General features: G+C 39.8%; 1 protein-coding gene across 4 annotated transcripts in view; it reads left to right on the top strand.

Moving 5' to 3' along the window:
• Positions 1–18,418, top strand: part of ESR2 (estrogen receptor 2) — a 114,665-nt gene that overhangs the window by 80,771 nt on the left and 15,476 nt on the right. For all 4 annotated transcript variants that reach the window (XM_036088756.2, XM_036088757.2, XM_036088755.2 and 1 more), the window contains exons 6-7: positions 944–1,082; positions 7,726–7,859. In XM_036088756.2, the coding sequence (XP_035944649.1) occupies positions 944–1,082; positions 7,726–7,859 (273 nt within the window). The remainder of the gene's footprint in view (positions 1–943; positions 1,083–7,725; positions 7,860–18,418) is intronic.

The raw sequence follows: 18,418 nt of genomic DNA, 5'->3' as shown, positions 1-18,418 counted from the left end.
TGCTGAGAGAGGCTGCCTGCAGGGCCTTGTCAGAGGGTAGGCCTTGTTACTCCCATTTTTTCTGTAAGATAATCGACTTAAAAGGAGACTGAGTAACTAGCTAGGATGGGGCTGAGCCGGGATCGTAACCGGAGTCCACTGCACTCCTGGGCCATGTGTTTGGTTAGTTTTTATATTACACTGCCTTCTCTTTTTATCATGGTTTGTGGAGGAAGCACCAGTGATCTCTGCTTTGCTTTTAAAGTGCTCACCTCCCTAGAGATTACCTGTTTCTTTCTGATTTTTGGACCAATCCATGCTGTTAGGTTATCAGGCTATTGGGACCTGCTTCGATTGTTACATTTGCTTTTCAGGATAGAAGAGCCTAGAGACAGTGTCCTACTCAGAAGAATGATTCTAACACTGAAATTTTAAGCAATCGGAGATATCTTTCATTTGAAGCCTTGACTTTCTGCAGGGGGCTGGTGCTGTTCTCTCTGCATGTCCCGGACTCCCAGCCCCCCCCATCCCATCCCTCCACCCCTCCCAGCCCCTCTTGTGAACTGGGCCAGACAGGCAGCCTCTGGCTGGCAGCCGACTATTATCTTTCTCAGCAGTGCAGAGGAATTTTTAAAATATGACTAAAAAATGATCTGTTCTAGCTTTCTGTTCTTCCCTAGCATTTGTCTAGGGAGCTGTAAGCCCAAGTTAATAGTCCTTTATAAACCTTAAAAGGAATATGTTCATCTCTAGAAGGCATCCAAGGCTGGACATTGTGAGTTACATACTCTGAGTTCAAAATTTCCTTCCTTAGGTCAGCATTTAACCATATCTTTAAAATATTGAGTGTTTCCCTATATTGCTTGTGTTTTCATAGCTTGTTACAACTTGCTCTTCTGTTTTCACAGAAACAGGGAGTTGAGGAGCAGAGTGGATATGTCTCACGGCCTCTTGCTTTCCCTAGGCTTTGTGGAGCTCAGTCTCTACGACCAAGTGCGCCTCTTGGAGAGCTGCTGGATGGAGGTGCTCATGGTGGGGCTGATGTGGCGCTCCATTGACCACCCGGGCAAGCTCATCTTTGCTCCAGACCTCGTTCTGGACAGGTGAGAAAAAAATACATCGTGTTTCTTCTCTGACCCGTTTGAGTCCTGGGTGCCACAATTAAAATCTCACACCTGAAAGGGCAATGAAGAGGATGATAATGTCATGAGCTCCTACCCCAGGTCAAGAACTGGAGGAGGAGAGCACGGGTCCTAGGATTCAGTGTCCTGTGACTCATTCTGACCTGTGGTGGGGCGGCATTTACAGGCCAGGCCATAGCAGGGCCTATATCTTGCAGAATATGTGGCTACTAACTGTACAAGTCAACTTAGATTTTTCTGCATTAAAAATTCCATTTTCAGTTATTATTTTAAATTGCCCTGCTGTTTGGTTTCCACTTTATAGGGACCGTGTCTATCTCTGTCTAGACAGGTGATAGAATTCTTACAAATCTGCAAAGTTTCTTTTAACGTGCTTTGACTCTAACTGCATATACTCTATAGCATTGTTGACAATAGCAGTGGAAAGAATGGTTATTAAAACCAAATGAAAGGTAGTGGAAATTGGGGAAGGATAGTACCAATGCCATCACTCGATTACATTTTGTTTCCTTTTAAAGATGGCACAGAAAAGGAACCCTTTTTTTTTTTTTTTTTAAAGATTTTACCTATTCATTTGAGACACAGAGATAGAGACAGAGAGAGCATGAGCAGGGGAAGAGGCAGAGGCAGAGGGAGAAGCAGGCTCCCCGCTGAGCCAGGAGCCGGACGCGGGGCTCGATCCCAGGACCCCGGGACCATGACCCGAGCTGAAGGCAGACGCTTAACCATCTGAGCCACCCAGGCGCCCCAAAAGGAACCCATTTTTAATCGATTCAGGTGAACTCTTCATGGAGGAAGAGCTAGAATATACAACACTCAAAATTTTAATACAAAAAATAGAACACTTTCTTGTTACATATTTGAGCAGGTTGAAAATCTCGATGGAAATTGATTTCCACGTTCCTTATTTTGAAACAGTTCTTCAGCAATTTTTTTTTTTTTTAAGATTTTATTTATTTGCGAGAGAGAGAATGAGAGAGAGCATGAGAGGGAGGAGGGTCAGAGGGAGAAGCAGACTCCCTGCTGAGCAGGGAGCCCGATGTGGGACTCGATCCCGGGACTCCAGGATCATGACCTGAGCTGAAGGCAGTCGCTTAACCAACTGAGCCACCCAGGCGCCCTGAAACAGTTCTAAAGTAGAATGTTCAGTCACATTGGACTCTGCACAGAGTAGAAGGATGCCATTATACGGATGGAGAGCATCTGCGCCCAACCCTTGGTATTACTTCTTTGGATCATCAGAAGACCCCTGTGCACATATTACACAGATAAAAAGTGATACCCCCAAGATTTTAGCACCCATTCTGCCTGTTGTCCTGGATGACAACGTCGACAAAGAGCACTGTTCTAAGTAACGGAGGTGTTTTGGTGGAGAACAGAGCCTTTGGCAAGAGCTGGAGCTTGGGCTGTGGCAGGAGCAAGCCCAGGTGTTGAACCATGGAAGAAGGTTCTGGAAGTCCAGACCCTTCAGTAGCAATCAAAATAGCCAAGCTATTGCCTGTATGCTAGGCACTATCTGACGCGCTTGATGTATTAACTCATTTCATTTTCTTAACAGCCCTTTATGAGTAAGCGCCATTATTATCCCTATTCTTCAGATATGGAAATGGGGGGAGGGTTAGGTAATTTGCCGGCAGTTACAGAGCAGTAAATGCTGGAGCTGGACGCTGGGGCTGGCTGTGAAGTCCATGTTCTTAAATATAACAGTAGTTACTGTATAACAGGACATGCTGTTCCACTTGGTGTTCAAATGAAGCCACACACACACACACACAAATATACACATATAATTCTCCTAGAGGTTAGTGCTAGGAAGAAGTTTCATCCCTTGATTAGTCATTACATTTGCAGACACTGGGATTAAGTTATTTCACTTTTTGTGTTGATTTCTAAATTGATGTCACATTTAATGTTTATGTTCAGTGACTGGTTTTTAGTAGAATTAACTCTCCTCTTTGTTTGGGTTCTTTAATTCCTGTAAATGCAAGTTACTGTAAATGGACACACATCCTGGACAAATTTTAGGCCTACCTTTTGGTTAAGTAATAGAAGAAAAAAAAGTAATTTTTCTTACAAATTATTTTAATAGACTCACAGTACTTTTTAAAGATTTTATTTGTTTGTTTGTTTGTTTATTTGAGAGGGAGAGAGAGCAGGGGGAGGAGCAGAGGGAGAGGGACCAGGAGACTCCATGCTGAGTGTGGAGCCTGACGTGAGGCCTGATCCCATGATTCTGAGATCACGACCTGAGCCAAAATCAAGAGTTGGATGCTTAACTGACTGAGCCACCCAGGCTCCCCTCACATTACTTTTTATAAATATTTGAAAGTATCGTGTTGTACTGCATACAAATCTAGTATATCTGAGTATAGGAGAGGAGTCTCTGGAATTGTAAATGCCTTCACATTGAGCTGGCATTTTTGATAGTACCTATCATGGTTATTTTTTGTCGCAATCTCTAGTATTGCCAACACATAAACTTTGTGATGTCTAGAATTTCAAGTCTAAGATAATTCAGTTCCTTCATGCATGTATGATCCAGATGAATATTGTTTTATGTAAACACGTGTTTCTGGAGGGGTTGCCTATTCAAAAATGCTCTAAATGTTCTTTATTCAGAAAGTCAGAGATTACACATCATAAAGAAGTATTATGAGATTTTTCTGCAACACGAATAAATAATTTGCACAGTGTTTGAAAATCGCTGTCTTTTGGCAGACTGTCCTATGAGAGTTCCTTCCAGTGGTGGTGTGACGATACAAGCTGTGAATACAACCAAGTTAGCTCACCTTACAGCCTGAGACAGTAATTGCTGTTGTCCCTCATTCTTGTTGAGGCTTCTGTGGCGAGAAAACTTGAACCTGTTCAGGATGAGAGGAAAACCCGGTTACCTCAGCTTATTGCTAAACAAGGTGGTTCTCTCCTAATCACTAGAGTTACAAATTCATGTGGAGATCTACCACAGAATCTGGGCTTCTGCTCGCTTAAAAAAATCATAGATGCGGGGCGCCTGGGTGGCTCAGTCGTTAAGCGTCTGCCTTCGGCTCAGGTCATGATCCCAGGGTCCTGGGATCGAGCCCCACATCGGGCTCCCTGCTCCGCGGGAAGCCTGCTTCTCCCTCTCCCATTCCCTCTGCTTGTATTCCCTCTCTCGCTGTGTCTCTCTCTGTCAAATAAATAAATAAAATCTTTAAAAAAAAAATCATATACGCTAAGACATTGATGTCCTTGGCATCAATAGGAAACTGTCTAATGCTACATATTAAAAAGTCAGAGGGAGTTTGGATCTGGGTGTGGACCCCATTGTGGACGTTTATGGAATTCCCTGGAATCGTATTGTGAATGTACTGAGTTTGCTTTCACGTTAGCTATTTGTGCATTGAATTTCAAGATTCCCAAAGAATTTTCACTTTAAAATTTCCCTTTTTGTATGTAGGTAATTTCCACATCAGTTTAATATTTAAGTCCTCTCCGCGTGTTAGCCCCCGCACCCTAGTGTCCCCCTCCCCCACCGGAAGTGAACTGTGGTCTACATACGCCCACGTGTGTGCCCCTAGTGCGTATGTATGTAGGCACAAAATAGTGCACCCAAAGCGGTGTCCACTCATTCAACATTTTGTCCTTGGTATCAAACAGAAGCTTTTCCTTTTATAAAGGAGTGGTTATCACATAATAAGACATTCCACATGTACTTACTAATTTTATTTTTGCTTAGCCCTAGTTTATGGACAAATGCCGTGCAAAAGTTAAGCTTCTGGGAGCAGGTTGGTTTGATTATAGATTGTTTCGATATTTTAACATTCAAATCATATGTCCTCTCTCTTTAATTAAAATCTTTTAATCTTATCCTAATTTCTTACTCCTAATTCAGTTTCATTCCGTAGTTACGAAATAAGTGTAATAGATCTCATTAATGTGTTATTTAAAAGTCCTTCCTCTGTATAACTCTTTATCAGGCAGAACTTTATTAGGGTGTCATTTATGAGGTATTGTACCTTATTTCCTGTATTTTTCATTTCTTTCCTAAAAAAATATATTTGGTTTCTCTAGCCTTTGAAGTGAGTAAAAATATTCTAACTATGCCAACCCTTGAATGAAGTGGTTGGTTATCACACCTCTGGTAAAAGCAATCAGACTTCGTTCTTTAGAATTAGTTTAGAGATTCACTTTTTCCATGAGGTACACATGTTCTGATTATTGTGAGTTAGAGCATTTCTCAGGGCTTAGGATGCTCTAGAATATAAACTCTCCCTCCATTTTTGAAATACGAATTTACATTTAAAATGGCACGCATTTCAAGGGGGAAATGATACTAATTTCAATACGCAGGGATGTGTTTTTAGGTACAAGTGGCAACCTCTGCAAAATAGGGTTGATTTCAGATGAATCCTCTTATACTATTTGGGGAGCAGGGTGTGTGCGTGTGCGTGCGTGTGCGTGCATGCGTGTACATGTGCACCTACATGTTCATGACCCCACCTCTGACTGAGTCTCACAGAAAAGTAAAGAGCCAAACTCTTAAACAATCAATGCAGGACTTGGTGGGCTTTTGATTCTTGTCCCCAGAGATACTTTATTTATTTATTTTTTTTAAGATTTTATTTTTAAGTAATCTCTATACCCACTGTGGGGCTCAAACTTACAGCCCTGAGATCAAGAGTCGCATGTTCTATGGATTGAGTCAGCCAGGTGCCCCCCCGACCCCAAGATATTTTAGAACCAGCTTTTCTCGGTGTCAGATGTCCTCAAGCCCAACAATGACAATTTTCAGTAATTAATTGTCCCCAAGCACAGTGATTTGATTATGCGGCATGGGGGGCATTTGGTGCACAGGTATTTCTTGTGCATCTGCTATGTGCACAGCATACGTTGTCCTCACTGGGCACTTGCCACAGGCTGCCTGGGACAGCCCGGAGCAGAGGAGGTGGGGAGGACAGGACTTGAGGAAGGTTGGCGGTTTCCTACGGGTTTCAGCACCCCTTGCCCAGGGCTCTGATTCTCCAAGGTAGCCTTTCTCTGTGAGTGACTTCCAGGGGGCATTGGTGTTTTATCACTTAACCTGTGCATTTTCAGAAAGCCTCAGGTGGTTGCAGAAGTTACCAGTTTTGTTTGGAAATCACAATTTTCTTGCTGGTAGCTTTGTGTAGGTGAGTCTGGCGGGGGGGGGGGGGGGGCGTTGAATGCTATGGGACGCAGGGTCCTGGCATGCTGCTGCCCTCACGGAGAACCCGGTGGGAAAGGCTGCACCAGCATCGTGGTTCCCACTGGTGTCCGCTGAGTTCCACAGAGACCCTTTCCCCAGCCGCCACCATCACTAGAAATGTCCTGGCTTGGGGTTGGGGGAAGGAAGGAGTGGAGCAGCCAGTTCTCTAAAGATCTCAGGTCCCCTTCAGGGGCTGCGGGGGAGACTAAAGATGAAACTGGCAGACGCCCACTGCTGCCAGGCTCTCCTTCATCCTGCACTGCAGGTGTTGAGACGCAAATGAGTTTCATGGCAAAATCATCTAACTGCTTGTCAAGGGCTTCCAAGGACTACGACTGATGACAATAGAAGTTTTTTGGGGGAGCAGTGAGGTAGAATAATGTGTGTCTGGCTGGAGTGAATTGAAGCTGGTATTTTCTAAATACAGTTCAAGTAATTTCCTTCAAAAGTATGCATAAAAATTCATTTCTGTGAGTGTTCAAAAGAATTTTGATTATATGGTTCAAAGTTTGTCTAAAACTTTTGCTTAAAAATAATCTTTGGCAAGTCAAAAATGTTCATGTCTCCCTTTCTACCTTCTTTCCTCGTTCTAATCCATCTTCTCTAATTGTGATTTCTTGGTGTATCAGACTAGCTTTTTTTCTTTTTTTAAAGATTTTATTTATTTATCTGACAGAGAGAGACACAGCGAGAGAGAGGGAACACAAGCAGGGGGAGCGGGAGAGGGAGAAGCAGGCTTCCCGCGGAGCAGGGAGCCTGATGCGGGGCTCGATCCCAGGACCCTGGGATCATGACCTGAGCCGACCGACGGCAGAAGCTTAATGACTGAGCCACCCAGGCGCCCCAGACTAGCTTTTTTTCAAGTTATGTTAAATGTCTCTTAGTTGCCTCACCAGTTTCTAAATGACCACTGGGGAGTGAGTTAAGCTGTAGATGTGAAGGATTGTTTCTTCTTAGGGCATTTGCTTCGGTAAACATTCGGTCTTCCTCATTAGCACTTCAGAGTCTTCTGATGGGAACATGGAATGTCTCATTTTAGCAATATGTGTCATAACTCTGGCTGGTTGGCTGAAATGGTTTAGATCGAAAATAATCAACAGGAATGGTATTCCGTTAAAGAAAACATTTGGTGAACAGGTAGAAGGGAAGTGTATTTCCAATGCACATTTTTGCCTGAATAGTATTTATTCAAATGTTTGCTTTTGGAATTTAGGGAAAGTTCCCTGTCCTCTTTATATGAAGATAATCCTAATAATTTCGTGTCACTGGAGGTGCTTTCATTACCATTTTGTTAAAGGATGTACAAGATGAAATTTGAGATTAACAAGAAAATACTCCTTATTACTTTTGATGGTTGCCTAGTGCTGCATGTTTCTTAAATTTCCAAATGAACTTTTGTAGGGATGAGGGGAAATGCGTAGAAGGAATTCTGGAAATCTTCGACATGCTCTTGGCAACAACTTCAAGGTTCCGTGAGTTAAAACTCCAACACAAAGAGTATCTCTGTGTCAAGGCCATGGTCCTCCTCAACTCCAGTAAGTAGCCACACAGCTGGGCTGTGTTTTATGGGGGAGAGTTGCTGTTTCTAGAACTGGCATAGAATGAAGAACAGCACTGAACTTATTTTACTTAAGAAGGGGAAATGGCTTTCTTTCTGACTTCTGTTTCATTTTATAGGGATTTAAAGTGTAGTTAACTTTTGGTAACTTGAATATAAATTATTCACTGACTGAATTTCTGACAGTAATTTAAAAAGCGGCTCAAGCCACTTTGCTGGAAGAGAAAAAAAATGAACTTTAAAATACTTACTTTGCAGCCTTTGTTCATCGTTTATACAGGCATGGTTGACGTGCATTTATATTTACTGCTTTGCTTTTTCAGACTCATTCATTCATTGATTTCATTTTTTCATTTGGTAAAGACATTGAAGATACAGTCCTGCCTTCCAGTAGTTCATAGTGTAGGGAGGAAGAGGGAGAAAACAAATCATTGAGAAGAACGATCAGGGGTCTAATAGGAAAGCAGCAGAGACGCTGGAGTGGTTGCAGAAGGAAACGGTGTTGGAGCGCGTCTTCAGGGATGGGCATACATTATGCAGACGGTGCGGGAGAAGAGCAGAGGGAGGTGCGCACGGTCGAGGAGGGCCGTGCCGTGCCAGAGGTTACACTGCACACCTGGGCCGAGAACCACCCCTCAGGGCACCGAGCAGCCTAGAAGAGGTGCAGGCGGGGGAGCGTCGTGGACAGATAGGTGTTCCGTCAAGGTCACTCTGGCGTCCATGTGGAGGATTGGCTGGAGAGGGGAGAGACAGAGGCAGGGCCCGGGACAGTGAGAGCCTGGACTGACTTGGTGTGCAGGACCAGGGAGGAAGGGCCGGACCCGAACGAAATACAGGGCTTGGAGGCGGGAAATGAGGGAGGTGTCGACAATACAAGTGAGTGTTGTAGCGTTGCTGCTCTTTTCTTATTATGTAAGTAATACCTGGTTGTTGTAAACATCCAAACAAGAGAGAAACATAAGGGAGAAGAAAATCACCAGGATTCTCCCCTGTGCCTGGGCAAGATGACCACCGTAACTTTGGTGACCAATCTTTAACAGCTCTCTGTAGATAGATGGACAGACAGACAGCTCTTGATAGATGTAGGTAGACAGGTAGATAGACACGGGTAGGTAGGTAGGTGATATATGCACACCCACATACTTATAGAGAGAGATACCCAGGCACACGTAGGCTTGTATGTGTCATTTTACATGAACGGTCTAGCAGCTTATGTTAGAAATTATAAAGACTTTGAAAGAGGCTTGCTTTGATCTCATTACTTGCTTGAACCTTCCACCCCAACACCAAGTAGCTAATCTTGCCGGAGGATAGACTTCATACCTTCTTCTATCTAATAATCTTTTAAAATAATACCTCACCTTCAATATCCACAAAGATAAGCTTTCTCCTCCTCCCCCATTTAAAAATTGGGATACATAATATACAAATACTTCTCTGTGTCTTGCTTTTTTACTTTTCAAAATGCTGTGAAATACCTCCAGGTCAACTAGGAGAGATCTAACTCAATCTTTTGAGTGAGGACATTGTCTAAATTGTTCAACCATTTCCTTATTGATGGACCTTTACTTAATCACAGGGTTGTGGTTTTTTTTGACATTATAAACATTGCTGCAATAAATACAATGGTGCTATTTTGTACACATTTCTAAGTTTCTATGTAGTGTTCACACTGTTCAGTTTACTGTCTACCTGGTATTTGGTCCAGCTGCTATCCCCAGTGTTAATTGCTTTGCTTAGCTATTTACTCTTGTTGGTTGATTTCTTTTGAAATGATATGTATATGCAAGTTTTAATCCTCAACTGATGACTTACGGCTAACTTCATTTGGGCATCGTATGGGGCTTTACTACGTAGATTTTATCCAACCTTAGAACTTTCATGTTAGAAACAATAGGAATCTGTGGGATTGTATCATGCTACTTTATTTTAAATCAGACAGAGCAGCAGTTCCTGAGGCTAAAACTCAGTGCAGATCCTGTGGCCACGTTTTGGGACCAGTTGACCTCTCCTTCTCTAGCCTATACTTTTCTGTGTCTAACACCCCCATGTACTCTTGGACATTGGCACTAGATTTGATGAAGGGGAAAGGGAAACAGTGCTTCTCAAGCTATTTGTGGTGAAGGATCAGGTCTCTCTTTTTTAATTTCCAAATTATTATAGACAGTTACTTTTATAAAATATAATAAAAATAAATTACTAGAAAAAATGAAGTAAAAGTGCAAAATACAAGTGCTAGTTTTTTGTTATTACATTAAATTGATTTAAAATTACTCTGTCAATTGCTGTAAGAGTTTCCCAGTGTCTACCCTCAATCCCTACTTATCTCTGTGGACTGGTACATACCGCACTTTGAGTAGCCCTGGTATAGAGCATGGAGATAGACGGCTGGGTCTGGGGTAAGTCTTGACGGCGGGAGGAGGGTGGAACGAAAAAGGCATCTGAAGGTCATGCGAGGTACAGAGACCCTGTAGACAACCTTTGGGTACTGCCCAGTTGGGTTTTAATCTGGCCCTACCTGCCTGGCAGGACATTTTCCTTAGACCCAATGCACTCTCGACCCCAGCTCAGGAAAAGAATTTGTGAACAGAAATGGTCAATTGTTGAGCAAATGAAAATTGTAGGGAAAGCCAAGAAGATTCCTAAATGCTCTGGGACTTCTGGCACCTTCTTGATATTTGTTCCCATTCACCTTTTACAACATAATACAAGGGCCGAGCTTACTTCAGTGATTAAAGTGATGTCCCACTGAGACATTTGAAGGTGATCATGGAAGAAAATCAACTTTTCCTGGTCTCTTTGAACCCACCTACAGACCTTACTTCACATGTGTGCTGCCATTTCTGCCTCTGTTACAGGGGGATTTTCTTGAAAAGTGCATTCCCACCTTGGCCTCGGAGGATCATCAAATGCTGGATTATGGGGCTTCTCTTACTTTCAGAAATAATTTGGAACTCTTTTCTGTACAGCCAAGTGCTCCTTGGAAAGCCATTTGCTTCTTGTTACAACACTTGCAGTATAAAGCCTTCTGTTTGGCAAGGCTCCTTACCGTCAGTTTAGCCTCCGAGACATCATATTGTGTTGTGAAAGCTAGAAGCATCATCTGTGCAAATGGGAGAGACCAAGGCTACGGCGTTCCTCCTGCAGCATCTGACAGAGCTGCCCGTAGTAAGAGAGTTATAGAGCGTGAGCCAGGCATGTGAGGGAATTACCACTTGTGGTGGTAAATTGAGTAGAATTTGTTTACAGTAAGTCTCCATTTAGGAAATCTTCTTTTAACAAAGTTCCTTTCTCACTTGGTAGTCATAACAGTTGTCAAATGGGTTTAGGAAAATGGGATTCTGTTTCTATTGGGAAATTTCCCCTGTCAGGAGAGAGGGGTCTTTTCTGTGCTAGGTTTTAGACATTTGAAGATGTGGGCATTTGTTGTTGTTGTTCTGGATTATTTATAGCATTACATTAAAAATAGGGACAGAATCTACTTTCCCACCTTAAAGAAAAAAAGAAAAGCTAGAGAATGTACAAAATAGACATTGGACATTGGACAACAAACCACACAGGACAGCCCCAAGAGAAGGGACACAAAATGAACCCTTTGATCATCCAGTTTACTACGTAGAACCAACTTCCAGGTTCTATAGGGAGAGGTAAGCCAAATAGACACCGGTGGTCTCTCTGCACTGGGAAGACAGAGTTGTGAATTTGGAGAGGCCAACGCAGCTGGGATTTGCAGGGGAGGAGACTACTGTGACGGAAGAGCTGGACGCAGAGGCTTTGCGGATCTGTAGCAGATGCCCTTCAAGTCTTCAGCTGAGCACTAATCTCATGCTTATAAAGATACTTAACCAAGGACGGCAAAAGAGCCATCAGAAAGGAGCAGGCAGAATAATCCCTAGCATTCACACAGGGCCAGGAATAGTTCATGTTCTCACAGCCAGAGGAAAAACCTTGTAATATACTGGACACTGGGTGTAGTGCCCAGAAAGTAATTGTGTCGGTAGTGAGGTAAACTTAGCCCTAGACTAAAGGCTGCTCTGGTCCTACCAAATGTAACTTAAAAGCAAGCCTGAAGGATCAAACTCATTGTCAAGTAACTTAATTGCATCACAGAACAAAGTTCAAGAATATTTAAAAGAATACAAGAATATCCAGTACCCAACCAGGTAAAACTTGCAATGTCTTATAACCAATCAAAAGTTAGCAAGCATGTGGAGAAGCAGAAAACATGACCTATAATGAGGAGAAAAACCAATAAATTAGAAAAGACCCCCAAATGATACAGATGATAGAACTAGTATATAAGAACATTAAAACAGTAGTAACGATACTTACTCTAACTACTTTCCATAAGTCTAAGAGGTAGAGGAAAGCATGAGCTGATTTAGGGGAGACCTGGAAAATATGAAACGTGCACAAACTGAAATTCAAAATATGAAAATTCTGTCTCCATGGGGTTTATATCTGTCTTATAAGGTGGAAGAGGGACAGTAAAATATCCTTGTGGGTTGCAGCTAAAGCAAAAGTTTGCAGGAAATTTATAGCCCTCGAGGCCCATATTAGAATAAAAGTAAGGTCTCAAATTAATGACTTTAGCTTCCAACCTTAAGAAAACTAGGAAAAGAAGAGCAAATGAAACCCCAAGTAAGCAGAAGAAAAGAAATGATAAAGATTAGAGGAAATCAATGGAACAGAAAAATGGGGAACAATAGAAATCAAGGAAACCAAAAGCTGATTTTTTTGAGAAAAATAAAACTGATAAGCCTCTAGGTAAACTAGTCAGAATAAAGGAAGACACACATTATTAATATCAGGTTACATTACTATTCTGAAGATATTAAAAGGAATAAGGAGGTCATACCATGAACAACTATGCCAATACATTTGAATACTTAGATGAAATGGAAAAATTCCTTAAAAGACTAAATTACTGAAGCTCACTCAGGAAGAAATTTAAAAATCCTGAATAGCCATATATTTATTAAGGAAATTGAATTTGCAGTTAAAAATCTTCCCACAGGGGCGCCTGGGTGGCTCAGATGGTTAAGCGTCTGCCTTCGGCTCAGGTCATGATCCCAGGGTCCTGGGATCGAGTCCCACATCGGACTCCCTGCTCAGCGGGGAGCCTGCTCCTCCCTCTGCCTCTCTCTCTCTGTCTGTCTCTTATGAATAAAGGAATAAAATCTTAAAAAAAAAAAAAAAAAAAAAAATCTTCCCACAAAGAAAACTCCAGGCCCAGATGGCTTTTCTGGGAGAATGCTACCAAACATTTAAGGAATAACCATTTTTTACTTTTTTTAAGTTTATTAGTTTTATTTTTAAATTTTAATTCCAGTATAGTTACATACAGTGTTATATTAGTTTCAGGTGTACAGTATAGTGATTCAACACTTCTATACATTACTCAGTGCTCATCAGGACAAGTGCACTCCTTAATTCCCCATCACCTATTTCTCCCATTCCCTCACCCACCTCCCCTCTGGTGGCCATCAGGTGTCTATAGTTAAGAGTCTGTTTCTTGGTTTCTCTTTTTCCTTTATTCATTTGTTATGTTAACTTCCACATATAAATGAAATAATATGGTATTCGTCTTTCTGACTTACTTCACTTAGCATTATACTTTCTAGCTCCATCTATGTTGGTTGAAATGGTAAGCTTTCATTCTTTTTCATGGCTGAGTAATATTCCATTGTATATGTATACCACACCTTCTTTATCCATTCATCTTTCAGTGGATATGTGGACTGCTTCCATAATTTGGTTATTGTAAATAATGCTGCAATAAACATAGAGGTGCTTGTATCCCTTTGAATTAGTGTTTTTGTATTCTTTGGGTAAATATTCAGTAGTGTAATTACCAGACTGTAGGGTAGTTCTATTTTTAAACTTTTGGGGAACCTCCATACTGTAGTCTACAGTGGTTGCCCAGTTTGCATTGCCACCAGCAGTGCAAGAGGGTTCCTTTTTCTCCACATCCTTGCCAACACTTACTGTTTCTTATGTTGTTGATTTTAGCCATTCTGACAGGTGTGAGGTGATACCTCATTATAGTTTTGATTTGCATTTCCCTGATGATTAGTGATGATGAGCATCTTTTCATGTGTCTATATATCTTCCTTGGAAAAATGTCTGCTCATGTCTTCTGCCTATTTTTAAATTAGATGATTTGTTTTTTGTGTGTGTTGAGTTGTATAAGTTCTTTATATATTTTGGGTATTAAATCTTTGTCAGATATGTCATTTGTAAATATCTTCCCCACTCAGTAGGTTGCCTTTTAGTTTTGTTGATTGTTTCCTTTGCTGTGCAAAAGGTTTTTATTTTGATGTAGTCCCAATAGTTTTTTTTGCTTTTGTTTCCGTTGCCTCAGGAGACATATTTAGACAGATGTTGCTACAGGCAATGTCAGAGAAATTACTGCCTGTGCTCTCTTCTAGGATTTTTATGGTTTCATGTTTCACATTTAGTTCTTTAACCCATTTTGAGTTTATTTTTGTGTATGGTATAAGGAAGTGGTCCAGTTTCATTCTTTTGCGTGTCATTGTCCAGTTTTCCCAGAACTATTTGTTGAAGAGACTTTTTCCCATTGAATACTTATTCCTCCTTTGTCAAAGATTAATTGGCTATATAATTGTGGGTTTATTTCTGGGTTTTCTATTCTGTTCCACTGATCTGTGTGTCTGTTTTTATGCCAGTACTATACTGTTTTGATTACTACAGTTTCATAATATAACTTAAAGTCTAGAATTGTGATACTTCCAGTTTTGTTTTTCTTTTTCAAGATTGCTTTGACTATTTGGGATCTTTTGTGGATTGTTTGTTCTACTTTTGTGAAAAATGCTGTTGATATGTTGTTAGGGATTGCATTAAATCTGTAGATTGCTTTGGGTAGTATAGACTTTTTTAAAAAAGATTTATTTATTTGAGAGAGAGAGGGAGAGAATATGCATGCGGGTGGAGGGGCAGTGGGAGAGAGAGAATCTCAAGCAGACTCCCTGCTGAGTACAGAGCCTGACACAGGGCTCGATCCTACTACCTTAAAATCATGACCCAAGCCGAAATTAAGAGTTGGTTGCCCACCTGACTGAACCACCCAGGCACCCCTAGGTAGTATAGACTTTTTAACAATTCTTCCAATCCATGAACATGGAATGTCTTTCCATTTCTTTGTGTTGTCTTCAATTTCTTTCATCAGTGTTTTATAGTTTTCAAAGTCCAGGTCTTTCACCTCTCTGACTAAATTTATTCCTAGATATTTTATTATTTGTGGTACAATTATAAATGGGATTGTTCTCTTAATTTCTCCTTCTGCTTCATTATTGGTGTATAGAAATACAACAGATTTCTGTACATTAATTTTGCATCCTGTGACTTTACTGAATTCATTGATCAATTCTAGTAGATTTTTGGTGGCATCTTTAGGGTTTTCTGTATATAGCATCATGTCATTTGCAAATAGTGAAAGTTTTATTCCTTCCTTACCAATTTGGATGCCTTTTATCACTTTTTCTTGTCTGATTGCTGTGGCTAGGACTTCCAGTACTATGTTGAATAAAAGTGGTGAGAATGGACATCCTTGTCATGTTCTGACCTTATGGGAAAATCTCTCAGATTTCCTCCATTAAGGATGATGTTAGCTGCGGGTTTTTCATATAAGGCCCTTATTATGTTGAGATATGTTCCCTCTAAACCTAATTTGTTGAGGGTTTTTTCGTGAATGATATTGTACTTTGTCCAGTGCTTTTTCTGCATCTACTGAAATGATCATATGGTTTTTATCCTTTCTCTTATTGATGTGATGCATCATGTTGACTGTTTTGTGAATATTGAACCACTTTGTATCCTAGGAATAAATCTCCTTGATCATGGCAAATGATTTTTTTTTTTTAATTAAAGATTTTTATTTATTTATTTGTCAGAAAGAGAGAGAGCACAAGCAGGGGGAGCAGCAGAGGGAGAGGGAGAAGCAGGCTCCTCACTGAGCAAGGAGCCCGATGTGGGACTCAATCCCAGGACCCTGGGATCATGACCTGAGCCGAAGGCAGATGCTTAACGACTGAACCACCCAGGCATCCCGCAAATGATTTTTTTTAATGTATTGTTGGATTCAGTTTGCTAGTATTTTGATGAGGATTTTTTGCATTTTGTTGGGGATTTTTACATTTATGTTCATCTGAGATATTCACCCGTAGTTCTCTTTTTTTGTAAAGTCTTTATCTGGGTTGGGTATCAGGGTAATGCTTATAGAATGAATTTGGAAGTTTTCTTTCCTCTTCTATTTTCTTGGAATAGTTTGAGAAGAATAGGTATTAAATTTTTTTAAAATGTTTGGTAGAATTTGCCTGTGAAGCTTTCTGGTGCTGGACTTTTGTTTGTTGGGAGTTTTTGGATTACTGATTTAATTTCATTGCTGGTAATCAGTCTGTTTAAATTTTATATTTCTTCTTGCTTCAGTTTTGGTAGATTATATGTTTCTAGGAATTTATTCATTTCTTCTAGGTTGTCTAATTTGTTGGCATATAACTTTTCATAATATTCTCTTATAATTGTGTTTCTGTGATGTCAGTTGTTATTTCTTCTCTTTCATTTCTGATTTTGGTTATTTGAGTCCTCTCTCCTTTTTGATGAGTCTGACTAGAGTTTTATCAGTTTTACTGATTTTTTTTTCAAAGAACCAGCTACTGGTTTCATTGATTTGATCTATTGTTTTCTTTTGTTTTTAGTTTCGGTATCATTTAATTCTGCTCTAATCTTTATTATTTCCTTCTGCTAATTTGGGGTTTTCTTTGTTGTTCTTTTTCTAGCTCCTATAGGTGTAAGGTTAGGTTGTTTCTTTGAGATTTTTCTTGTTTCTTGAGGTACACCTATATTGCTATAAACTTTCATTTTAGAACTGCTTTTGCTGAATCCCAAAGATTTTAGATCATTGTGTTTTCATTTTCATTTGTATCCATGTAATTTTTGATTTCTTCTTTGATTTCATGGTTGACTTGTTCATTGCTTAGTAACATGTTATTTAACCTCCATGAAATTTACACATACTTTTGCAGAAAATTGAGGAGCAGAAAATACTTTCCAATTCATTCTATGAAGCCAGCATTACTCTGATAGTAAACCCAGACCAATATATTGAAAGGAGAAGACAACAGACCAGTATCTCTCATGCACATAGATGCTAAATTTTGTATAATTTTGTAATAGAATTTTTGCATCTCTCAAAAAATTTTAGCAAATGTAATCCAAAAAGATATTATGAACAAGTGGAATTTCCCCAGGAATATAAGGTTTCTTTAACATTTGAAAATCAATCAAAATAATTTACCATATTAACAGAATAATAATGAAAAAAACATTTTACCTCAACAGATGCTGAGAAAGCATTTGACAAAATCTTATACCCATTCCTGCTAAAAACTCTAAACAAACTATGAGTACAGGGAAACTCCCTCAACCTGATAAAAGGTATTTATGAAAAACTTACAGCTAATATTATACTTAATCATAATCAGGAACAAGGCAGGTATATGTTCATTCTCACTAATTCTTTTCAACATTTTACTAGAAATTCTACCCCATGCAATAGGCAAGACAAGAGATAACAGGCATCCAGATTGGAAAGGTGGAAGTAAAACTCTATTTGAAAACATGCTAATTGATGTAGATAATCCCAAGGCATCTACAAAAAATGAGTTTAGTAAGGTTGTAGGATAAAAGGACAATATATAAAAGTCAATTGTATTACTACATGGCAGCAATGAACAAATGATAATTGAAATTAATATCAATACTATTTATAATAGCATTAGAATTATAAAACTAGGGATAAATTTGACAAAAGGTGTGAGACTGAAAATTCAAAACATTTCTGAGAGAAATTAAATTCTAAATAAATGGAGAGAGATGTTCATGAGCTAAAAGATTCAGTATTGGTAAGATCTCAGTCCTCCCTCAAAATGATCTTTAGATTCAATTTGATCCCAGTAAAAATCTCAGGCTTTTTTGGGAAGAAATTGACAAACAGATTCTTGAATTCATAGGGAAATATAATGAACCTAGAATAGCCAAAACAACTTTGAAAAAGAACTAAGTTGGAGGACTTATACTACTGGACTTCAAGATTGATTCTAAAGCCATAATAATCAAAACAACATGTATTGACATAAAGATAGATCGCTGGAACAGGATAGAGTCCAGAAATAGACCTATACAACAAGAAATTTTAACGAAGTGTCAAGGTAGTGGGGAAAGAATGATCTTTTCACTAAATGGTGCTTGAACTAAAATAGGCAAATGATTATTCAAATGGATATATCATCAAAGAAGATATAGTGATGGCAAATAATTACATGAAATGCTGCTAAAATTATTCATCAGAGAAATCCAAATTAAAACACAGTGAGAAACCACAATGAGAAACCATACCCAATGGATTAGCTAAAATTAGAAAGACTGATCATATCAAGGGTTTGGGAGAATGTGGAGTAATGAGAACTCTCATACACTACTGGGTTGGGGGAGATATAAATTGGTATTCCTTTTTTG

Source organism: Halichoerus grypus, chromosome 8, assembly GCF_964656455.1.
Source record: "Halichoerus grypus chromosome 8, mHalGry1.hap1.1, whole genome shotgun sequence".
In the NCBI taxonomy this organism is placed as follows: Eukaryota; Metazoa; Chordata; class Mammalia; order Carnivora; family Phocidae; genus Halichoerus; species Halichoerus grypus.
Note: the sequence above shows the minus strand (reverse complement) of the source record. Positions and strands in the feature narration are given on the sequence as shown.